Source organism: Suricata suricatta, chromosome 11 (assembly GCF_006229205.1).
Source record: "Suricata suricatta isolate VVHF042 chromosome 11, meerkat_22Aug2017_6uvM2_HiC, whole genome shotgun sequence".
Lineage (NCBI taxonomy): Eukaryota > Metazoa > Chordata > Mammalia > Carnivora > Herpestidae > Suricata > Suricata suricatta.
This window is the reverse complement of record NC_043710.1, coordinates 34,188,513-34,214,716: the sequence shown is the minus strand read 5'-3', so window position 1 is coordinate 34,214,716 and position 26,204 is coordinate 34,188,513. Positions and strand designations below refer to the sequence as shown.

The window sequence follows — 26,204 nt, the reverse complement described above, 5'->3', positions numbered from 1 at the left end:
ATAACCAGGTAACAGGGAAAGTATAGAAAGAGAGGTTGAAGAGAGGTTTAGAAGGAGCTTCTGCTTTCAGATCCAGGAATTTTTATGTGAACGTGAATGCAAAAGCGAGTCAACAGAGGAAGATCAACATGACCCATTTCAGCCTTGTCTTTAATCACATTGCTCTGTCAGCATTTGGAGAATGCAGTATAAGGAGACATAGGGCATCGGCGTGAGGGCAGCTGAGGAAGAAAGCTGTAACTATATAAAAGGTGGGAGGTAGAGCTCAAAGTCAAAACCAGGACAAAGACCTAGGCAGATGTTAGTGAGATATCCATGCCTACCACTTGAGCTGGATTTTTCATCACTCCTCATCTTTTCTCAGGCATACTGCTTTCTTTTGGTTCCTTAAGGTTAGAGAGTTCCTTATTCTTCAATCCCATATCTATTCTTCTTCCTCATTTGGAAAGCTCTGCATGGCCTCTTCACCTGGGGATCTGCTCATCCTTCAGACCTTGTTTAGAATGCCACTTCTCCAGGAAAACGTACCTAAACCTCCACATGGGGCAGCTCATCTGTTGTGTGCTCTGCTCTCAAAGTTGTATGTAAGCAATGAATCATGACAATCAACCCCTGAAACCAAGATCACACTGTAGACAATGCATGTTAGCTAACATGTCAATAAATTATATTAAAATTTTTAAAAATCATTTGTAGTAGTTATCCAAACTGTACTTAGTTTTTTGTAAAGTTACCTGTTTTACATACAGTTTTCTAGCAGATTGGGTGCTCCTTGAGCACAGGGATTTCATCTGTTTTGTAGCCTGCAAAATTCTGGCCACATCTAGATCACCCAGCAAGTACTTTTTGAAAGAATAAACAAATAAATGAATGGTGTACTTCTTCCTACTCTAAAGAGCAAGGAAGTGTACAAGGCATTTGAGTTGGGACAAAAATAAGGGAATGTATTTTAAATCACTTGTCCTCAGTCATCTGAGATTTCGCAGACTCTACTAACATTATAAAAACACTGGACTCTCCACAGAAAATAATGCCTATAATTTAATATCAATTTACATCAGTTTAAGAGGTGCTGTTTTATTTTAATTTTGTTTGTTTGTTTGCTTGCTTATTTGTTTATTTGTTTGTCTTGAGAGAGAGGCAAAGAGAGAGCACAATCAGGGGAGTGACAGAGAGAAGGAGGGACAGAATCCCAAGCAGGCTCTGCACCATCAACACAGAGTCTAATGCAGGGCTTGAACTCATGAACTGTGAGATCATGACCTGAGACGAGACCAAGACTCGCCACTTAATGGACTGGACTGAACAAGTGCCCCTAAGTAGGCCAATTTCAAATTTTATTATTTGAAAGTTACAACATTTAATTTAGACTGGGAGGCTGAAAGTTGGCAAGAAGAGGAAAAAGAGGGAGCTGTGGTTATGGAAGACATGGATAAGGATCTGTGGAGTCTGAAGACAAAGGATGGGAGCAATGGCTGAAGGACCTGAGTAGATCAAAGCAGCTGGAAAAAGAGAACTGTATTCTTTTCTAGAGCCTCCAGAAAATAGCATAGTTCTGCTGGAACCTTCCTTTTAATTCATTGAGCCCATGTCAAACATTGAGCCAATAGAACTTTAAAGGAATAAATTGTCTTGTTTTACTCCACTCAGTATGTTGTAATTTGTCATAACAGCAGTAGAAAACTAATACAGTAGTATGGGACCAAATGTAATAACATTATGAGTTTGGACAAATGACTTAATCATTATCTGAGTTTTAATTTTCTTTTCTGCAAAAATGAGGATTCTAATACACCTTTTTTCTTCTTTATAGTTTAAGACTTTGACATGCAGATATGTTAGTTTTTCTAACTTCTGAGTCATCTCTCCAAAAGTTGTTTTGATTATCACCACATGCAGTTTTTTTGGTCACTCTCTTTGCCTCATTTTATATATGTGGGCTAAAGTTTAAAAAGGAATGGTTCTGGGAAAATTGTGGGTGGATGGCATTCATACCACCTTGCCTCATGACTTCTGTTTAACAACCTATAAAACTATCAGAAATTTTTATTAGATCAAACCTAATGAATATGTAGAAAAATAATGTATTGGGAAAATTTAATTTAATATATATGATATGGGTATTTATATTCTTCACATAGAGTATAACTTTATGTCCACTAATTTTTAATTTTTTGAGCAATTACTTTATCCCAAATAAAGCTTCAATGAAGTTAACATAACATTGTAGCAAACTAGACAGAGTACTCTGTAGACGTCTTCTTTCTTTTTACCTGTAGTACATAGTACAGAAACTAGATGCTTGGAGAAAGTCATTACATAACTTGACGTTGAAGAGAGGACATATAAAAAATGGTGATGAATCCTGTCAACCATTATCTCTAGTAGGGAGGTATTAAAATGGAGTTGGAGATACAAAAAAAATTGGAATATGACAGCTTGGATTAATCATTAGCTCTGTCTTTGGGTGACTCAGTGAACCTCTTGAAGACTCAGTTTCCTTGCCTAGAAGATGGAGCTAATAATACCTGCCTCAAGAGTTCAGAAGAGATACAAGATGTAGAGTTCTGTGATGTTTCAATTCTTTGTCAGTCATGATGCTGGTTGTGAAGAGTTGTAGAAATGAAAGAGGTATTGTCTTTGCCTTTAAAAGGTTCATGATCTCATTTTTCTGTCAGGACCCTTGGAACTAAATTAAGTCAACAAAGCAATTCCAGTTGCTTCACTCATCTTCATCATCCTCATTACAAGAAAGATAATGGCCATGGATTAGATTAGTCTCTGGAGAGGCCATTGCATGTGTAGGCTTTGGTAGAATTTATTCCTAATAATACTGGTCTTTGATGCCCATCATTTCTGTTTCAATTCTTCACTACCCTTCTCCTGGTCTCTAGTTGCCCATGATACAGGCTCTGTCCATTTCATTTGTGTATTGTCTTTAAGGCACCACTGCCTCTCATTATCTGCTGTCAATTTTCTTAATACCATTGTTTCCTCTTTTTTTCCAGTTTTTCCCCCATTTTTTCAGGTAGGACAGTAAATATAAGCACTGTTATTCAGTCTTGGTTAGAAATGAAATCTATCTCATTTTATGTTAAGAAAATTAAATGTTATATTTAAAGTGCTTACCAGTTGAAAGAAATATATTGATATAAATATTATATATGTTATATATATATATTGCATTTATTATCACAATGATGATACTATTTGTGAACCCAGAATCAAAGCTACTTTTCCATATCACTCATCTTTAAACTCCCTGATTATTCTTCTGGAACTTTCCACTGCTAAGGAAAGAACTTCACCTATCACCTATGCTGGTTTCCTCATGTGCTATATTAAAAAATATGTACACACTACATAAAAATCAAGTTAAATTAGAAAACAGCCACATGTATAATATACATGCTATGGTTTCTCCAACAGAACATAGACATGACTAAGACTTGCCATTTATTATGGAATTCTTTCTTGACAAGTATACCCTCAGGGATTCTTATTTTATTAACTTAAAATAAAACATTTCTTCAATAGAAGTTTTCATGTTTCCCACGGGTTCTCCATACTATTTGAAAGGTTTAGGCTTTGGGATTTTTCATCAGAAAAGACTTGAGAACCTTGGATATACTATTGAGGAAATTTAAAATTATTTTGCCTTTTATAGAATTATGGAACTTATTCAAGTGCTAGGAAAATGAGTAAGACATTTCTAAATTACTAAAAGGGGTATTTGTTTCGTTTCCTGTGGCTACCAAAAAGATGATAGCTTAAAATAACAGAAATTTATTCTCTCACATGTTTGGAGACAAAAAGCCTGAAATCTTGCAGTACCATACTCTCTCTGGGAGTAGTAGGGGAAAATATATATGCTCCATGACTCCTTCAACTTCTGGAGGCTTTGTGAACATTTCTAGCTCATGGCTGTATCCTTCTTGCCTCTACCCTCATCTACCATTACCTTGTGTTCTCTTCTGTGTGTCTTTATGAAATCTCCCTGTGTCTTATATGGACACTCAGCAGGGTATTTAGGGCCCATTCATATAATCTAGGGTGGTACAGACTGAATTGTGCCCCCTAAAACTCCCATGTTGAAGCTTTAACTATATTTGGAGAAGGTATCCTCAGGAAGTTATTAAGTAATTAAGATCATAAGGTTGCAGCCTTTATCTGGTAGGATTACAAGAAGAGACACCAGAGAGTTTGCTCTCTCTCTGCCATGTGAGGACAACGTAGAAGGCACCAGAGTCCAAGTAAAGAAGAAAACCTTCACTAAACAGCACCTGCTAGGTCTTGATCTGAAAATTTTCAGCCTCATGTACTGTGAGAAAATATATGTTCTGTTATTAAAGCCACCCAGTCTATGGTATTTTGTTAGACAGCCTGATTGAACAAAGACTCAGAATAATTTCCTCTTCTCAAAACCCTTAATTTCATCACATCCTTTGCCATATAAGATAATATTTACTCTTTCATCATAGGACATAGTATACCTATTTTTGTGGGCCCACTGTTGTATACCATATAACCTACTAAGTACAAGACCTATTATTGCTTTTTTTCCTCTAAGGAAAACAGTTTATTTTCAATCTGTAATTCAAAAATTTATAAACATTAAAGTTTATGACTAGAAAATAAATATAATTTTCAAGGGTATGCCACCACCCACATAGCTCCTTTTACCCAACTCCCCTTTGGATTTTTTATTTTTTTTATTGAGATATAATTGACATATAACATTATATTGGTTTCAGGTATACAAAATAATGATTTGATATTTGTATATATTGCAAAAGGATCAGCACAATAATTTCTAGTTAATGTCTATCATCATACATAATTGTAAAATTATTTTTCCTTGTGATGAGAACTTTGAAGATCTACTCTCTTAGCAATTTTCAAATTATGCAACATACTATTATTAACTATAGTCACCATGCTATACATTAAATCCTCATAACTTATTTTATAACTGAAAATTTATACCTTTTAGTCCCCTTCACCCATTTCTCCTACCACCCAGTTGCTACCTTTGGAAATTGCCAGTTGGTTCTCTGTATTTTTAAACTTGTTTCATGGTTTTTGTTTTTTTGTTTTTAGTCAGATCATGGTATTTGTCATTTTATGTGTGACTTATTTTACTTAATATTCTCAAGGTCTGAGCATGTTGTTACAAATGGCAAAATACACACACACACACACACACAATCCATCTGTCTATAGATCTATCTACACACATATATTTCTTTATCCATTAAACCATAGATGGACACGTAGATTGTTTCTGTGTCTTGGCTATTGTAAATAATGCTGCAAAGAACATAGGGATGCATGTGTCTTTTCAAGTTAGTGTTTTTGTTTTCTTCGGATAAATACCCAGAAGTGGAATTGCTGGATCATATAATAGTTCTTTCTATTTTTAAAAATTTGAGAAAAATCTATACTGTTTATCCTAATGAGTATACCAAGTTACATTCCTACCAACAGTGTGAGGGAATCCCCTTTTCCCCTCCTCCTCCCCAACAGTTGTTTGTTATTTCTTATCCTTTTGATAATAGCCCTTCTAACAGGTGTGAGGTGATATCTCATTGTGGTTTTGATTTGCATTTCCCTGGTGAGTACTGATATTGAACATCTTTTCAAGTACCTATTAGCCATCTGTATGTCTTCCTTGGGAATAAAAAGTGTCTATTCATCTATTCTGCTCATTTTTTAATTGTATAGTTTTTTTTTCCACTATACTTGCATGAGCTCTTTATATATTTTTGATATTTAACCCTTATTACATGTATGATTTCAAAAATAACTTTTTTCCCATCCAGGGTTTGGTAAAGTTTCCTTTTGCTAAGAAGAAAGTTTTTAGTTTGATGTAATCTCATTTGTTTAACTTTGCTAGTGTTGCCTTTGCTTTTCATGTCAGATCATCTCCAAGACCTATGTCAAGGAGTTTACCTACTATATTTTCTCCTAGGAATTTTAGAGTCTCAGGTCTTACATTCAAGATTTTAATCCATTTGAGTTAATTTTTGTGTATGGTATAAGATAACAGTCCAGTTTCATTCTTTTGCATGTGGCTGTCCAATTTTCCCACCACCATTTACTGAAGAGACTGTCTTTTTTCCATTGTATATTCTTGGCATTTATATCATAAGTTAATTGAACATTATGTGCAGATATTTTTCTGAGCTCTATTCCATTCCATTGATCCATATATCTCTGTTTTTATACCAACACCATACATTTTGGATTACTATAACTTTGTGATATAATTTGAAATCAGGAAGCCTGATGCCTTTACCTTTGTTCTTTCTCAAGGTTGCTTTGGTTATATGGGGTCTTTTGTGATTCCACTTGAATTTTAGGATTATTTGACCTATTTATATGAAAAATTCCATTAGAATTTTGATAAAGATTACATTGAGTCTATAGATTTCTTTGGGTACTGGCATGGACATTTTAACAATATTAATTCTTCCGGTTCATGAGCATGAAATATATATCCATTTACTTGTGAATTCCATAATTACTTCATTAATGTCTTACAGTTTTCAGTGTACATGTCTTTCATCCCCTTGTTTAAGTTTCTTCCTAGGAATTTTATACTTTTTAATGCTACTATGACTGAAATTATTTCCTTAATTTCTCTCTCTGATAATTTGTTATTAGTATATATAAACAATAGATTTTATATATTTTTTACATACTACAACTTTACTGGGTTCATTTATTAGTTCTATCAGGTTTTTGGAGTAGTCTTTAGGGTTTTTTATATACAATATGTTATCTGTGAAAAGAAGCAAGTTGACTTCTTTCTTTCCATTTGGACAACTTTTATTTCTTCTTTGTTGCCTCCTTACTCTGGCTAGAACTTCCAAAGATATGTTGAACAAAAATGACAAGCATGGATATTCTTGTCTTGTTCTTAATCTTAGAAAGTTTTTAGGTTTTCACCATTGAGTATATTAGTTGTGGGCTTGTCATATATGATCTTTATTATATTTAAGTATATCTCCTCTATGCCTATTTTGTTGAGAGTTTTTGGAGAGTAAATCGATGTTGAGTTGTAACAAAGGCTTTTTCTTCATCTCTTGAGCTGATTATATGATTTTATCCTTCATTTCGTTAATGTGATGTACCACACTGGCTGATTTGCAGATATTGACGCATCCTCCATCATTAGAATAAATCTCACTTGATTACGGTATATGATCTTTTTAATGTAGTTTTGGATGTGATTTGCTACTATTTTGTTGAGAAGTTTTTCATGTATGTTTATAGGGATATTCTCCTACAACTTTGTTTTTTTGCTGCGTATTTCTCTGACTTTGGTATTAGGGTGACGTTGGCCTCATGAAATGAGTTTGCAAGCATTTGCTCTTCTGTTTTTAGGAAGAACTTGAATAGGATATGTATTGACCATTAAGTTTTTTCTAGATATCACCACAGAAGTCGTCTGGTCCTAGACTGTGGTACCTTTAGACAATGGAATATTAATCAACACCAAAAAGAAATGAGCTATTAAGCCAAGATAAGACATGGAGGAAACATAAATGCATGTTACTAAATGAAAGAAGCCAATCTGAAATAGGTACATACTGCATAGTTTCACCTATAGGACATTCTGGAAAAGGAAAAACTATGGAAAACAGTGGTTTCCAAGGTTGGGGATGGTAAGGATGAATAGGCAGAACACAGGATTTTTAGACCCATGAAAAATACTCTGATAATATAATAATGAAAATATGTTATTATATATTAGTCCCAACCAAAGAGTGAACCCTAATGACAACTATGGGCACTAGATGATTATGATGTGCTGAGGCAGGTTTATTGTTGATAACATTTGTATCACTCTGGCATGTGATGTTAATAATGGGGAAGGCTCCACATGTGTGTGACCGGGGCTATATGAAAATATGTTTCATTTTGTTGTGAACTAAAAGTGCTCTAAAAATACAAAGTAAAAAAAATGACAATAACCAAAAAGAAAAACATACTGCAATTTAGATGTTCTTGACCTAATTTAGCAAGGCAGCAGAATTCAGAGACCCTTCAATGTTATGCAAGTTTTCCAAGTTCTCAATTTATTTATGTGCTGGTCCAGAATCTGAGTCCTCATTTCTTTAACTCCAAAAACACATTGTCTTCCCCTAAAGTCAGTTCCCATTCTATATTAATTCATCAGACTCAACACAGCTCCTTTCCACAAGGAGCATCTCACAGACAGCAAAAGCCTATTTTAAGGAATGCATGTATTATATTTAAATGTAAGCAGTTCCTCAAGTAAATACTACATTTTTGTATTTAAAGCATTTTAACTTTTTACACTTTGTTACTCACACTGTTGAAGCAATGTATCATTTACTCTAATTGTTAAAAGTGATTAATATATGCAATATACAATTCTTTTCTTAAAGCAAAATTGAGATAACTTTCGTATTGAGAAGGAAGTTGGCAAACCATGTATCCCAATTTTTATTTATTTTATGTATTTATTTATTTTTAGAAATGAGAGAATTTTTAATTATTTTAATTTAAAAAATTTGATATATAGAAAGAGCATGAGAAGGGGAGGGGAAGAGGGAGAGAGAGACACAGAATCTGAAGCAGGTTCCACACTCCAAGCTGTTAGCACAGAGCCTGATGCAGGGCTGGAGCCCACAGACCACGAGATCACGACCTGAGCGGAAGTCAGACGCTTAACAGACTGAGCCATCCAGGCACCCTGATTTTTTATTTATTTTTAATTTTTTAATGTTTTTATTTATTTTTGAGAGAGTGGGAGAGACAGAGAGAGAGAGAGAGACAGCGAGCATGCAAGCGGGGGAGGGTCAGAGAGAGAGGGAAGCAGAGTATCCAAAGCAGGCTCTGCACTGACGGCAGAGGGCCCAATGCGGGGCTTGAACTCTCACAAGCTCTGCGATTATGATCTGTGCTGAAGTTGGACAGTTAACCAACTGAGCCACTCAGACACCCCACAGAGCTTAATTTATTAATATGTGAACACAAGGGTATCCCTGGCAAACTTATGGAGGAGAAAAGTTTTACTGTCATTCTTTTCCCTCAACTTTTTGTGAATTTAATAGTTAATGAGGACCTTTATATCATCTGTCCAAACTAGCAAAAGCCCACAAAAACATAGATAGGTAGGTAGAAAGATAGATAGATGATAAATAGATAGATAGATGATAGATAGATAGATAGGTAGATAATAGATAAAACCTTTTATTTTGGATATATTCCTTATCTCAGCCTTACCACCAAAATCTGGGAGCATTTTCACAAATGTACAGTACTTGCGTGAGAAAATATTAAACATTATAATTTAATAATATACCACTACTTATATTTTAGGATGATATTGAATATCTACCCTAAAATTATTGGCAGCCTGGTATTATTCTTTGGCGCTTCTCTAGCTGGGTTACATTTCTTTCCTGTTAGTTTCCATGCAAAACCTCTGCCTCAACCCTTATGTTGTGCTATCAGTCTTATTTTATTGATTTGACTCCCTGCTTCAGCCAGGCCTCTGTGACTACATGCAACCAAAACAAACTAAATAAAGGGGCTTTATTAATAGAACATCAGGAGCTCGTAGTACCAAGGAAATGGTAGAAGTAACATATCTGGGAATGGGCAGAAACAACTCCCGCTTCAGATGACTGGGAGCATGAACCATAAAAAGGGTCTTCTTATAGAAACAACTTGGACAAGGCACCCTGTTGAAAAGAAGGTACGTCATCATTTATAGCCTCCTCTTAATGGAATCAATATTAAATTCTAAGAATTTCACGACCTAACTTGCATCATGTGCCAACATCTTGATAGATCAGGGAACTTGACACATAAAACAATACTTTGGAAACACCATTCCATGAAAGGTAACCATCCAGAATGAAATCAGGAGCTATTACTAAGGTAGAAGATCCAATGAACAGTTAATGAGGAGCAAATGGTAGCTCTTTGAAATCAAGAACTATGTTTTTAATGTGTGATCTCAGTTCCAAACACACTACTGTCACAGAGTGGATGCACAACAAATGTTCACTCATGCAGCAAGAAGTAATAAATAAGATTCCCACATTTTGGAAATATATCTCTAAGCATAAATATCCTTTCCTCTTGGTTTAGTGCTAATCTTTAATTATTTTTTTTTGTTCTAAGAAATACATCTTTAAAAAATAATGAAAAGAAAAACAAAACTTTTTTTTAATTTTTAAAATGTTTTTTATTTATTTTTGAGAGACAGAGAGAGACAGCATAAGCAGGGGAGGGCCAGAGAGAGAGGGAGACACAGAATCTGAAGTAGGCTCCAGCCTGTGAGCTAGCTGTCAGCACAGAGTCTCATGCGGGGCTTGAATCTATGAACCGTGAAATCATGACCTGAACCAAAGCCGGACGCCCAACCGACTGAGCCACCCAGGTGCTCCAGAAAAATAAAACTTAATGAGTGCAAAATGTGCACCAGCTTCAAAAGATACAATAATGAATAAAGCATGAAATCTTTTCTTCATGAGTTCGCAACCTATGAAGAGAGGCAGATGTTTAAACCAATGACTAGTGAGAAAAGTGCTATCTTGCAGCCTGGTATCAATAAGATTGATATTGTCACAATATTATAACCTAAGATTCAGAACCATCAGTGTCTTTAACTGTAGCACACATTTTTGTAAGTTTATTACATGAAACATTATTTAGACATGTAAAGGAGGGTTATATCCTTATATTTATATGTAGGTAGATTAAACTTATATATCATCTGTGTAAAAACAGAATTAAATATGTCATGGGCACTATAATTGTGACTCTATAAAATATTCATATGGATATGGACAAAGACTGGAAGGCAACACTGAGAAGTAAAAGTAGTTATTGCTAGAATGATGGATGAGTTTTATACTTCAATTTCCCTTAATGGTGTCATACAGTAAATGCATTTTCAGACGTATGTTGGGACTATTCATTCAATGATTTGATTGTTCCACAGAAACAAAATACACTAAAATTTCTCCTTGCCTGTTAATGGAATTTACTCTGTCTTTTTGCAGTTTTGGTTTGTGAATGTCAGAGAAGACTCTCCATCAGTATTAGCATTTATTTAACCACTCCCCCCACACTTTTTAACCTATTTCTTCAAACTGTCTGTAACTTGCAGGATACAGGACGTCCAGTAGGCTTTAGCTAGATTGAATGGCTGTTTTGATTCATGTTAACATATTTAACATTGTTATTGAATCGCACCTGTCTATTTAAGGATCACAGGTGCTTTAAACTCTCTATTAGCAAAACAAAAGTAACCTCCTTGCTACAAACCTACTTTTTCACCACATTTCTCTATTTCTGTAGAATTCCCCAATTCTGTAAGTGCTGATCTTTGCTTTCAACAAAGAGCAGTCTCTTCTCGATTGCCAGAATTATTACTTCAGTTCAGCATCTGTTACCATCTACTTGATCAGTATCTATTGTTTCTTCCTTGAGTTCCACATCCTAATGTTCATCTCTTCCATTTTTGTCTTGACACCGCTGCTGCCTCATGCTCACAGAGCCTCTAGTCACTTCATATGCCTGCTTTAAACTATCAGATGAGCTCTCATTTGGCTACTAACCTGAAATACATACTTTGCTGCTCACTTTTGGAATTTCCTTGCTGTTGGTGGCATTTTTCTCTTGCTCTACTGCTACCCCGTAAAGGAACGGAGCAACAGCTGAGACGTCTTCCCACATATCTTTGCTTGTGCAATTCCTTTTATCTGGAATGTTCTCCTTCATTCTTGCCTTAATAACTCAGAGGCTCATTTTAAAACTTGCTCTTTCCATCATGCCTTTTATTATTATTTTAAATGGAATTGACTTCCATTCTCTCCAAGTAATTACAATTTTGCTTTTGCCCTCTTTCATTAATCCTTGTATAAATTTTATGAAGACAAACACAGTACCTTTTCATCTTTATGTCCACCAAAAATGTCTAACACAGACGGCTTATTCAAAGACATTTTGTTGACCTGTTTAAATTTCTTATCTTTAGGTAAGAGATAGTGGGGAGATCAGAAGATAGGAGTTTTAGATAAGGAAGAATAGGAGAGGAAAAGGGACTAAAAGGGGAAATACTCATCTGGATCTCATACAACAAAATTCAACTCCTTTAAGTATAAAGGAATAAGAAATTTATTTACTTACTTTATCTGTTTATGTGTTTTTTGATTGTTATGTGTAAAGCCCAGCATTTGGGTAACTTAACATAGGAACTATTTTAGTCAACTAAGGTGCTTTATTTTCTGCTGTTTCTCTAATATGCTACTAGTTTTGTTGAATTTTTTATGTTTAATATTCTATTAGTGTTATGAAATATCTGGGTTTTTTAAATCAAAGTATTGTTTTTGGAGGAATGTTCCCCTGCTAAAGAATGTAACTGCCTATGGAAAGCCATGGCGGTGTTGTGCAGAAAGTAGCAAGGAGAAAATCTGTGTGTGTTCTTGAGTACTTTGATCAGACTATATCTTTGTCTTTATCTTCCTGGGTCCCCAGTACTTGGAACCTTCTTCTTGTCTTCGTCTGTGATCCACTGAGATCACAGTTTCAGGTCCAAGTAAGTTTGCGTCCACTGAGTTTAGTTTTTGTCTGTCCTACAATAGTACCCTCATAGATTGATGAGCTAAACAGCATATTTAAATCAGCTTTGCCCAAGAAACACACATTCAGTGGATAATCTTAGACCAATCTTGTAGGGATATTTACATATATTAGTTAAGAATACCCTTTCCTGGCCAGAGACTAAAAAACTGGCTTTAAAAAAATTTTTAGTGTTGCTAAAAAGGTAAATTTTAGAATAATATTTAAGGTTTCCAGATATATGAAGCAGTACTTGATTAGTTAGTAAAACATTGAAGGAATTATAATCCTCTATATAAATTACAGTGAGCTGTTATGAAGCACTTTCTTTCTTATTGAGAATATGATCTGTATACCTATATTTCTCAGATATCCTTAGAGTTAAAATATAAGAAAAGATAAGATTCTTGCTTTTTGTGGAACTAGTAACCTTAAAATAAAAACTTATTATTTAAGAAATAAATAATTCCAGTGGAAAAATCATACCATTGGACATTACTAATACAAAATTGAACTTATTTTTTTTTACTGACAATGTTTAAGGTCTTAGATATATATAGATTTCCATTTTATTCTTTATCCTTGAGTGTGAGGTTGCCATTTTATCACATGGATCTGCTTGTTGAACCTATTTCTCTCTCCTTTCCTCTAGCCTCAAGAAACCTTTCCTGGAAGCAATGAAAGCTCTCAAATTAAGACAGCAAAGGAAGAAAATCCAAACACTACCGAGTGCAATCCTCTAAATGTAAGAATAACTTAAAATGGTTTTCACAGTATTCAACATGAAAATAAGGGCATAAACATTTTACCAATTCTAGTCTATGCCACCTTGAAGGTTTCTATTTCTATGTAATATCTACTAGCTAAACATTGTACTTTAAAATGTGAAAAAGTAGATGTTCTTTGGATGTCAGTGAAGTAGATATTCTGTTAGGAAATATAACCAGACGCTTAGGAGAACTATGTAAATGGTGAGTAAGGAGTAAGAGAGTGGCCACATGCTCTGCAACATGCTCATTCCCATAACCGTATGACAGGAAGCTATTAAAATCTTAAAAAAAAAAATCCAAAGGATGTGATTCAACAGTATTCTCTTTGTAAAACAAATAAACTCGGCATTACAGAGACATTACATTGAAGGAAGAGATTTCTTTTTTTAATGCTTATTTATTTTGTGATATGTGTGAGTGTGTGTATATGTATATATATATATATATAGAGAGAGAGAGAGAGAGAGAGAGAAAGCATGAGTGGGGGAGAAAGGTAAAGAGGGAGAGAGAGAGAAGGGGAGAGAGAGAGAGAGAGAGTGAGAGAGAGAGAGAGAGAGAGAGAGAGAGAGAGAGAGAGAGAATCCCAATCAGGCTCCAGGCTCAGTATGGAGCATGACACGGGGCTCTATCTCATGACTGTGAGATCATGACCCAAACTGAAATCAAGGATCAAATGCTTAACCAACTGATCCTCCCAGGGGTCACAGGAAGATAGATTCTTAACCTTCAGATAATAGTAGGAAATATCTAATTGTGTACTATTGGTGTTTTTTACTCATAATAATGTAATGAAATTTTAATTCTGGGACTTCAACACAATTACAAACCTATAATACCTGGATCTGAGAAACAGCAAATGACAATGGTGTTAAATAGATTCAAAGTAAAGCTTTAATCTACTTGCAAAATGAAAGTATTGCTGAAACCATTTGTGATGGGAAAGAGATAGGCTATTGAAAGGAAATAAAGCCGAAAGACACTCAAGTTAACCAAGTCTATCTCTTTCTCTTCTATTGGCCGCTAATGTGAATTTAGGAATATGATCTTCTCAACAATTTTGCCTTCAACTCTAATATTTAAACATGTACCAATTTAGAACATAATAAAACTAATGAGAAGTAAAAATGAAATCCTCTCCAATTTGCTTCTAAAGGAAGAAGAAGGTAGGAAGGTTTGGGGCCAGAAGGAACATTTTGGTGAAGACAGGTCTTTGACAATGTGAGCAAATGTGCAGAGATAAGAAACCATTGAAATAAAATGACTAGAGAATAGACTGCAGACAGTATGGGATCTATGCATGAAAGGATAATTTGGGAACTTAAGTGTGAGAGATCCTGGATTCCCATGCTAAGGAGTTTGGTTTGAATTAAGATTCTAGTTCAGGTTTTCAGATATCAGTGTCCAATTAAGTTATGAGACCATAGGGTTAATTTTAAGGCATGTGTTTTTATTTCTTGATGTGTTTTCTTAAATCTACCAAAAATAATTTTGCCACATAGGCATATATGAAATCATTAGACAGCACACTTAAAACTGGGTTATATCTTAATTATATATATGATTTTTTTTAAAAGAGGAAAAGCGTCTTGAAAGCAGCACCCTTATGAGTTAATACCCAGGCCTGATCCTTCAAAGGTACTGCTTTGAACTCTTACATTAGGAGGAATTCAGTTGCTTTATTCCTGCCTCAGTACTGACACATGTGTGCCTTGAGCAAACCATGCTTGTAATGAGGTGGCCAAAGCATCTAGATAGACAAAAAACAGGGCTTCAAAGCTTACCAAACAAAATATTCCCTTTGGAGACAAAGCTGAAAAGTTCTGTGTATTTTGCTAAGGCACCCCAAAACAGCATTCTGTTCTACTTTTCTTATCAGGAGTGAGGCCTGCCCAAAATTATGAATTGTTTTTTGTTGTTTTGTTTGTGTCATTTTCCTAGTTTTATTGTCCTTTTTTGTCACTGGTAATTCCTTTCCCTTCATTAAGACTCATAAGCAGCTACTACCTTGTTGCAGGTCCCAATCTGGGTCCCTTCAAAAATCTGCCTCCACCTGCCCCAAGGTGAATGGTCTCTCTCTAACCTGACCTCAGTCTGGATTTTAGTCTTAGAGTTTCTACTTCCAGGAAGCAACACTTTGAGTGCAGAGAGTGCTCAATATTCATAGGCTGTAGACTCAATTACATTTAAAAGCTGTGAGAGTAATATAGATGAGCGAAATACACCAGATGTAAACAGTAGGAATTAGTGGGACTGCTGTGAGCATCAATTTTCAAATTTTAGACCCTCAGTTCTTAGCTGCCCTCACAATGGCATCACCTCAAGAGTTCTTATAAAATACTGATGCCTGGAATCAGCGTCTGAAATATTAACTCCACATCTTGGTATGTGGGGGTCTAGACATTAGTTATATTTATTTTTTCAATTACTCTAGTGGTTCTAATGTGCAATCCAGTTTTACTATCAATGTATTTCACATGTAAATGATCATACACATCATGCAGAGAGCTTTTAAAACTGAAGATTTGAAGAAATTCTTCAGGAAATTTTAAATGAATAGGACTAAATGTAACCTGCTATTTTGGGGTGGGGTTTTTTTTCTTGTTGTTATTGTTCTTTTTTCACATTGACCTGACAACCTTTTTCCCAATCCAGGTGATTCTGAGGCAGATGGACTATGAGCTATAATTTGAAAAACCTTGGTTTAGATAACACATAATCCCTTTAGTATGTTGTTTAATAATGGATTTTCTGCTTCTCCTATTATGTTATATGTACCTTCTAAAGAGGGAAGTGCTTAAGTAAGGCTCTCTAATTTATATGATGGAAGACTGTGGTGTGACTTTTGCGAGTGGGTAGGAGAGATACATCTGAAACCCTTCATTTACTATGTAACCATATGCTGATGTAGGACCAGTACTGATGTAAGGCTGTGCAACTGATCAGGAAGCCAATGTGTGACTTCATCCATTGCTAAGGTCTCCACGTGAAATCTAGTGGACTATCATCACCCAACCCACAGTAACCAGAGTATGATTAATCTTCTACACAGAGAGCTCTATAGTTCCTTTCCAAGGGTTCCCCAATGCTAAGAGATTTCTTCAACCTTACAGAAAGAAATTAGGGGGACCTTTGGATCTATGAAAACTATTGTTACTCAGTTTGTCTATAATCACCCAGAATATTCTTATTTGTGTTGAATATCATGAAATGTGGTTGCTTCCATTTTAATACTGCAACATGAAAATACCTTCAACTTTACTCTAACAGGTTGGAGACAGCTCTAATTTGGGCTGCTTTAATTTAATGTCCAAATGAGGCATCTAAACGTAATCTCATAAAGTAAAAGCCAAATAAATGTATCCTTTTATGGGAAAGGGATTATTGTATTTTCTGTTGTAGGAAAGATAGTTATATTAGGCAGAACTATGGTCTCATTATCTTTATTTGGAGATTAAGTATGGTAGAAAGAGATGTATGTGGGTTGCAAATAAACAAGGGGTGAATTTGTGATGGTAATTTTATGTGTCAGTATGCCCAGAGAGCTGGTAAAACATTATTTCTGGGTATATTGACAGGATGTTCCCAGAAGAGATTAGCCTTGAATCAGTAGACTGAGTTAAGAGGGTTGGGCAGGAATTCTGTAATCCGTTGAGGGCCCACATAGAACAAATTGATGGAAGAAGGGTGAATTCTTTCTTTCTTGAGGTGGCACATACATCTGCTGATTGCAGACAATTAAGCTCTTGGATCTTAGGCTTTGCAGCTCTGGGACTTAGACCACCAGAATCCCCTCTTCCCCAGTTCTCAGGTCTTTGTTCTCAGACTGGAAGTTACATTCTCTCTAGTTACCCCTGGCCCTGGAGAGTTGGATTGAATTATACCACCAGTTTTTCTGATTCTCCAGGCTGCAGAGGGCATTATCATGGCATATCTCAGCCTTCATAATCAAGAAACAAGTCCCATAGAAAAATCCCCTCCTATATATAGATGCGGATATCCTATTTTATCCTCTGGAGAATACTAATACAGTTACTTTGCCATACTTCTATCCTGCATATATTTTGAAATAATTGACATCTGCATTTTAAAAATCAAATAGTGTAATTTAAGTTTTATATAATAAATGAAAGTAGATGGTAGTTTTTAAAGTAAAATTTCATTTTAGTGGCCTTATTTGGCAAAAATAGTGGTTGGTAGTTTTATCCCCATTTCTTTTTTTTATTATTTGTTTTTCTATTCCATGAAATTCAAAAATTTAGAGACTACCAAATAAAAAAAATTTTAAATAATAAAAGTGTGATAAAATAGGGACTTCAATGAAGCTAATAACATAAGTAAAAATGCAGAAATAAATACAAAAATCTAATACAGATCCCAATTTTCACATTAATTAATGAGGACAATTATATTGTTCTCAGATAAAGTTCAGGAGGAAATTTTTAAGTTAATTTTAGTCCATTTACTTGTAAACAGATAAGGTTCATGATCTCTTAATAACTAGAAGGAACAAAAATATACATTAGAGCTAATTTATTTATTTAAAAATATGATAGCTTTTAAAAACAATTTTATTGAGTTATAATTTGCATAGCATACAATCACACATTTTTAAGTGTGTATTTCAATTATTCATGAAATGTATTGAGTTGTGCAACAATTACCACAGACCAGTATTGGAACATTCCCATCTCCCTACTGAGATCCCCATGCCTTTTTGTACAGTTAATCTGTTCTCAACCTCAGCCTAGACAGACACTAACCTAGTTTTTATCTGTATAAGTTTGTCTTTTAGTAAATCATATATAACTTGACCATATAATATGTAGTATTTTGAATGCACTTCTTTCACATGGTATAATGACTTTGAGTCTCGTCCATGTAACATATATCAGTAGTTTGTTTCTTTTTATTGCTGAATAGAATCCATTGTATGACTGTATTGCATTCTCTTTATCCATTAATCAGTTGATACCTTTTGGATTTTTTTCTGCTTTTTGGCTATTATGAATAATGATGCTATGAACATTCACATAAACATCATTGTGTGGACATATGTTTTAATTTCTCTTGAGTAGACACCTAAAAATTGAATGGAATATGATAATTTTTTGTTGACTTTTTAAGACACAAATGCTTTCCCAAAGTGTCTGCACTGTAAGTGTAGGTTTGCATTTACAACCTAATCAGCAAAGTATTGAGTTCTGTTTACTCCACATCTTTGTCACTATTTGTTATTGTCTGAATTTTTGCTTAAAAAGCAAATTCTAGTGGGTATGAGGTCAAATTTTATTATAGATATAATAGCTAATTCCCTAATGGTTAATAATATTGAGCACTTTTTCATATACTTATTAGCAACTCATACATTTTCTGTGGTGAAATATCTGCTCAATTTTTTCCCCCATAATTTGGTTGTGTTGTTTGTCTTCTTAATGTTGAGTGATAATCTTCCTTATATATTCTGGATATAAATTCTTTGCCAGATATATGATTTAAAAATATTTCTCTCAGTATGATTTGTGTCTTTTCATTTTCTTTTATATATTTATTTAGCAGAGAGAGAGAGAGAGAGACAGAGAGACAGAGAGACAGAGAGAGAGGAATCCTACGCAGTTTCCATCTTGTCAGAATAAAGCCTGATGCAGGGCTTTATCTCAGGAACCATGAGATCATGACCTGAGCCAAAATCAAGAGTGAGACGCTTAACCAACTGAATCACCCAGGCACCCCTTACTTTTCATTTTCTTAATGGTGTCTTTTAAAAAGTAACTAATATACTTTATTTAGTATGGCTTTAAATTTACAGGATAATTGAGCAATAGTACATAGAGTTCCATATAGCAACCAGCTATATTTCTGTAACTGACTTGTAGTTTAAGTCCATCAAAGTCTGACGGTATAGTTTACATTTGTTTAGGTGTGTTTTATGGCCCACAGTTCAGTCTGCCTTGGTAAATATTCCATGTGACCTTAAGAAGAATGTGTATTTCTCCTGTTCGATGAAAAATTCTATAAGTGTCAATTAGATCCAGTTGATTTATGGTGTTGTTCAGATTTACTGTATTCTTGCAGTTTGTCTGCCTGCGTGATCTATCAATTAGTGATAGAGAGGGTTGAGGTCTCCATCTATAATAATGGATTGGCCTAATTCTATCAAAATTATTTATTTTTTACTATTGACTTCTATGAGTTCCTAATTTATATTGGATATTAACCACTTATCAGGTAACTGGTTTGAAAATATTTCTTCCCACTCCATCGGCTGCCTCTTCATTTGTGTGTTATTCTTTTGCTGTGCAAGAACTTTTAGTTTGATGCAGTCCCACTTGCTAATTTTTGCTTTTGTTGCTTGTGCTTTTGATGTCATATCCATGAAATCATTGCTGAGACAAATGTCAGAGTGTTTTTACCTGTTTTGTTCTAGGAGTTTTCTGGTCAGGGCTTACAGTTTAATCTATTTCAAATTAGATTTTGTGAGTGGTGTGGAATAGGGTCCAGTTTTATTATCATAATTCAGTTTGAAGTCAGCAAGTGTAATATCTTCACCCTTGTTCTTGTTTCTCAAGATAGCTTTGGCTATTTGAGATCTTTTGTGGTTTTATATGAATTTTAGGATGATTTTTCCTTTTTATGTAAAAAATGCCACTGGAATCTTGATAGAAATTGCAATGAATCGATAGATGGCTGCACATAGTATGGAAATTTTAGCAATATTTATTCTTCCCATCCAAGAAAACAGAGTATCTGACCATTTAGTTGTGTCGTCTTTGATTTCTTTCATTAGTATCTTATTGTTTTAGTGTATAGCTCTGTCATAACCTTGGTTAAATTTCCTCATAATCATTTTTTTGTTTCAGATACAGCTATAAAATAGATTGTTTTCCTTATTTCCTTTTTTTATGTTATGTTTTTTTGAGTTTTTATTTAAGTTCCAGTTAGTTAACACACAGTGTAATGTTAATTTCAGGTGTAGAATTTAGTGATTCATTGCTTACATACAACACCCAGTGCTCATCACAACAGATGCCTTCCTTACTACTTATCACCCTTTCAACCCAGCCCCCTACCCACCGCCTCTCTAGTAACCCTTAGTTTGTTCTCTGTAGTTAAGAGTCTGTTTTCAGGTTTACCTTTATTTTTCTCCTCTATATTCATCTGCTTTCTTTCTTAAATTCTACATATAAGTTAAATCGTATTGTATTTGTTTTTCTCTGACTGACTTATTTCACTTATCATAATACCCTACAGTTCCATCCATGTTGTTGCACATGACAAGATTTCATATTTTTCATCACTGAGTAGTATTTCATTGCATTGTATGTATATGTACACACCAAATCTTCTTTATCCAGTGATTCATCAATGGACATTTGGACTCCTTCCATAATTTTCCTATTATTAATAATGCTGCTATGAACATTGGGGTGCATGTATCCATTCAAATCAGTATTTTTGTGTCCTTTGGGTAAATACCTAGTAGTATAACTGATGGATCATCGGGTAGTTCTATTTTTAATTTTTTGAGAAACCTTCATATTGTTTTCCAATGTGGCTGCACCAGTTTGCATTCCCACCAACTGTGTAAGAGGATTTCCCTTTCTTTGCATCCTTGCCAATGCCTGTTGTTTCCTTAGTTAATTTTAGCCATTCTAAAATGGCTGTGACATGATAGCTCATTGTAGTTTAGATTTGTATTTCCCTGATTATGACTGATGTTGATCATTTTTTAATGTCTGTTAGCCATCTGGATGCCTTCTTGGAAAAATGTCTATTCATGTCTTCTGCCCATTTCTTAACGGGATTATTTGTTTTTTAGATGTTGACTCTGAGATTTTTTTTTAAGTGTATTTGGGGGAAGAAGGGTAGAGAAAGAGGGAGAGAGAGAGAACAGACTCCACACTGTCAGTGCAAAGCCCAATGGGGGTCTTGAACTCAGAAACCATGACATCATCACCTGAGCCAAAGTCAGATGCTTAACTGACTGAGCTACCCAGGTGCCCTGAGTTTGATAAGCCTTTTATAGATATTGGATACTATTTATCAGATATATTATCTGCAAATATCTATTCCCATTTTAAATGTTGTCTTTTACTTTTGTTGATTGTTTCCTATGCTATGTAGAAGTTTTTTTCTTGATGAAGTCCCAATAGTTCATTTTTGTTTTATATCCCTTGCCTCTAGAGACATGTCTACTAAGAAGTTGCTGCAGAGGTGCCTGGGTGGCTCAGTTGGTTAAGCTTCTGATTCTTGGTTTTAGCCTGAGTCATGATCTCGTGATCTGACAGTTCATGAGTTCGAGCCCACAATGTTAATGGGGAGCCTGCATGGGATTCTCTCTCTCTCTCTCTGCCCCTCCCAGTGCTTTCTTGCATGCTCTCTCTCTCTCTCTCTCTCAAAAATAAATAAACTTAAATTTTTTTTTAAAAAGTAGAAATTGCTACAGCTGATGTCAAAGAGCTTACTGCCTGTGTTCTAGAATTTTGATGGTTTACTGTCTCACATTTAGGTGTTTCATCCATTTTTAATTTATTTTTGCATATGGTGTAAGAAAGTGGCCCAGTTTCATTCTTATGCATGTTGTGGTCCAGTTTTCCCAACACCATTTGTTGAAGAGACTGTCTTTTTTTCCCATTGGATGTGCTTCCCTGCTTTGTCAAGGATTAGTTGACCATGTAGTTGTGGGTCCATTTCTGGATTTTCTGTAATGTTCAACTGATCTGTGTGTTTGTTTTTGTGATAGTACCATACTGTCTTGATCAGTACACTTTTGTAATATAACTTGAAGTCCAGAATTGTAATACCTCTAGCTCTGCTCTCGTTTTTCAAAATTGCTTTGGCTTCTGGGGTCTTTTGTGATTCTATACATATTTCAGGATTGTTTGCTCTAGCTCTGCAAAAAATGCTGGTGGTATTTTGATATGGATTCCATTAAGTTCCTTATTTCCTTTTCAGATAATTCATGGCTAGTGTTCAGAAAGACTGCTAATTTTTATATATTGGTTTTGTATCCCAAAACTTTACTGAATTTGTTTTTTAGTTTTAAAAACTTTGGAGGAGAGTATGATTTCTGTTGTCACCTACAATTCTATCCATGCTACCTACAATTTTACTATTTCCTTTCTGATTTGGATGATTTTTGTTTCTTTTTCTCACTCTATTGCTCTGGCTAAGGCTTCCAGTAATAATATGTTAATTGGAGTTGCAACAATGGGCACCCTTGTCTTGTTCCTGATCTTACCATACTGATTTGATTACTGTAGCTTTATGGTAAGTTTGAGATTGAGAAGTTAAAGTCCCCTTACTTTGTTGTTTGTTTTCAAGATTGCTTTGGTTGTTTTCAATACCTTTCATTTCCTTGTTAATGTTAGGTTCAGCGTTTTCAGTTATAATAAAAAAGCCTGTTGGGATCTTGACAGAATTTACATTGAGCCTATAGGTAAATTTGGGGAGAATTGTTATTTTACAATATTGATTCTTTCAGTCTGCCAACATTGGTTATCTCTCCATCTACTTCCATCTTTTTAAATTTCCCTCAGGAATATTTTGTAGATTTTGAGAGTACAAATGCTGTACTTCTTTTGTTTTCCTTATTCCTAATTTTTAAATTCCTTTTGATGTTATTATGAATGGGGTTGTTTTCTTAATTTGATCCAGATTGTTAATTGGGTGCATTTAGAAACGGGAGGAATTTTTGTATATTTATCTAGTAACAAATTAGAGGTTTCATGTGACTGTGCCTCAAGCTGTGATGACATTTGCAAAACAACCACATGAAGCTGTAACGTTGATTTCAAGTAACTTTGATGCTATATCCAGAATAAGAGAGATAAATCTCTTATGTGAGTTTGTTCATCAGTGTAGACTGATAAAACGTGTTCTATTCTAGAAAGACACTGCTAAGTTCAACAGTGACAAATGGAGTGTGTCTACTATAAACCTTGAGGGGAGACTCCAGAGGAAATTCAGTATGTAATGTTGATTGGTCTTCTTTCTGTTTCAACCTGATGTGTAACCATGACTATTTAACTCCTTGAGGCTCATTTTCCTCCCCTGACAAAGAGAGATAAACGTTGCCTGTCTTATATAACTTGTTAAAGGTTCCAATGAGACAGTCAAACGCAACACCTAGTTTATCAAAGACACATAGCAGGTTCTCAATAACTATCACTTTTCTTTATGCAAAGCTATGCTTTTCACTGAAAACCTCAATAAATATCTTTGAAGTGTATGTTTTAATTAATGTCTCTAAATAGAAAACTTACGAGATGACAAAAGCAACTGCAAAAACTATAATGTGAAAAAGGTAGTGGTCTTATTTACTCCAGAGTAGAACCAGATGTTGTTGGTAAAAACAGCTATAAGAAGGAGGATATTTCAGTCAAATGTAAAAATGAACTCTTAATGACAAGTTATAATACAGAATTAGCTACAGGAAGACATAGTATATTATGCGATTGAGTAATAAAAAAACAACTATTCTGGGATGTATTTGGGAATTGAAGCACTAGTGTGGAGGAAAAGAACTATCATGTGACTATCTCTTTGAATTCTAAAATTCTACGATAAAACAATCTCACTGAGAGCTGATGGGAGTGCATGCAGTTTCTTAGTAAATAAATAGCAAAAGAGATGCATTTTGATTCATGTTGGTACACCTAAGACTAAACAATATAGGAGAGGAAGACTTAAACCTAGATTTGAAAACCTAGATTTGAATACCAACTTTGCTGTTTCCTAACATGTCACTTTGGCAAATGATTTTATAATTCAGATCCCTTTTTTATATAATGTGAATCAGTAATTTTCACACTTTTGTATGTCTGAATCACCAGGTTGGCTGGTAAATCTGCTTATGATAAAGCTCTACTCCCATAGATTATTCATCAGTAGATATGGGGCATAGCCCAGGAATGTGTATTGTTAATAAACCCACCTAGATTTTCTTCTTTCAATATTTCCTTATAAACATTTTGAGAAATTTTGATGTTGATTTTTTGCAGGTTTGTCATGATAAATATATGATATCAAATTAAATTCACAGTATTCAGTAATTTCACAATGTCCTATCCATTCTAAAAAAGCTCTGCTGCAATTTTATATTCAAGGTCCCATATTTTCTATGATCCAGGTCCCAAACTAGGAATTAGAGATGATGCATTTTCTTTTTTTTTATTTTTAAATTTATTTTAATTAATTTTTTGAGAGAGAGAGAGAGAGAGAGAGAGAGAGAGAGAGAGAGAGAGAGAGAACTAACAGAGAAGAGGGGCAGAGGAAGAGAGAGAGAATCTTAAGCAAGCTCCAAGCCCAGTACAGAGTCCAACACAGGGTTTGATCCCATGACCCTGGAATCATGACCTGAGCCAAAATCAAGAGTCAGATGCTCAACCAGGGTGCCCCAAGACCATGCATCTTCTCATATATCTTTGTGGTTTTATTCCATTGCCTGCCCTATACAAGCCAGAAAAATGTCACTTAGGAAAATGGCTTCTGGTTTCCTTTGCATTTTTTTTTCCTTTTTTTTGGTAGACTTAGAAAACTTGAACTAGATCACTAACACCTTAGCAGCATATTGGTCTATCAGTTGGCAATGTTCAAATTATTTTGAAACAGACTTTGTTTAAGTGATAATTTTGGAAACACATGGAGAAAACAAAGGATGTACCTGTTCCATCCCATTTGCCTGAAGTTTGCAAATGCATCTCATATTGCTAAAGCATATCAAGAATGAAAGACATCGAACATTCAATTTTATTTTTCACTCAGGACTTAAGACTTAGTGCTAATGTAAATGTGTTTCACAATATTTCTGACTTCTATACATAGCAAACATTTAATTTTTCTTAATGTGCTGAGGAAATGAAAAGCACAATGGCTTCTGTCTAGCACTGAAAGCACCAGCTCTATTTCTTCCTATTACACCTGCTTGCAAGTCCCTGAACAAAGGGAGTTTATTTAACAGCAAAGTATTGTCTAGGGAAATGAGAGGGGAAAATGTGCAGAAAATAAATCCTAGAGCTGTGACTGGAAAAATGATGCCAGCTTTTTCACAATGCTAACACAATTCTGACAGAGATTTAAGAAATCCTAGTTTACTATTATAACCAATATTCATTGTGTAGTATTTGATGGGCCTGATGAATTGTTGCCAGATTGGCTCATAAAATTTTCTAGGCAAGTCATGCCCTATTGTAATTGGGCTTAGAGACTACACACCATTATTATCCTGCCTATATTTCATCAGACATCTGAAGAGGTTGGCTTCATTCAAGGCATTCTGAATACTGCTACTGTGGTTCCTTCAGGAAGGAATAGACACACCTCCAGATAATGCAGAATGGCAAATAATTTTGTTTTCAGAACAATTTTCTGCTTTGCACATTAGATATAAGTCTCCATGTTTGCCCTACTTTAACATCAATTTAAAGTATACAAGAATGTGGTTTTATTAGGGTGCCTGGATGGCTCAGTCGGTTAAGCATCCAACTTTGGCTTAGGTCATGATCTCATGGTTCATGGATTTGAGCCCTTCATCAGGTTCTGTGCTGACAGCTAGCTCAGAGCCTGGAGCCTGTTTCAGATTCTGTGTCTCCCTCTCTCTCTGCCCCTCCCCCACTCATGCTCTGTCTCTCTCTCTGTCTCAAAAATAAACCAAAAAATTTAACGAATGTGGAATTAGGAATTACTTCTTAAGAGAAATTGTATAGAAACTATAATAACAATGGTTAATTTATTAATCTGATAAATAAAAATAACCAATAAACTTGCTGGTATTTATTATAAGAATATTGACTGAACAGTGATGTGTACATAAAGCTTAATCTGGTT

At 34.8% G+C, this 26,204-nt stretch overlaps 1 protein-coding gene across 3 annotated transcripts in view; it reads left to right on the top strand.

The window, feature by feature from the left end:
• Positions 1–26,204, top strand: part of LUZP2 (leucine zipper protein 2) — a 454,470-nt gene that overhangs the window by 414,822 nt on the left and 13,444 nt on the right. For all 3 annotated transcript variants that reach the window (XM_029915060.1, XM_029915061.1, XM_029915062.1), the window contains exon 10: positions 13,262–13,354. In XM_029915060.1, coding sequence (XP_029770920.1) covers positions 13,262–13,354 — 93 coding nt within the window. The remainder of the gene's footprint in view (positions 1–13,261; positions 13,355–26,204) is intronic.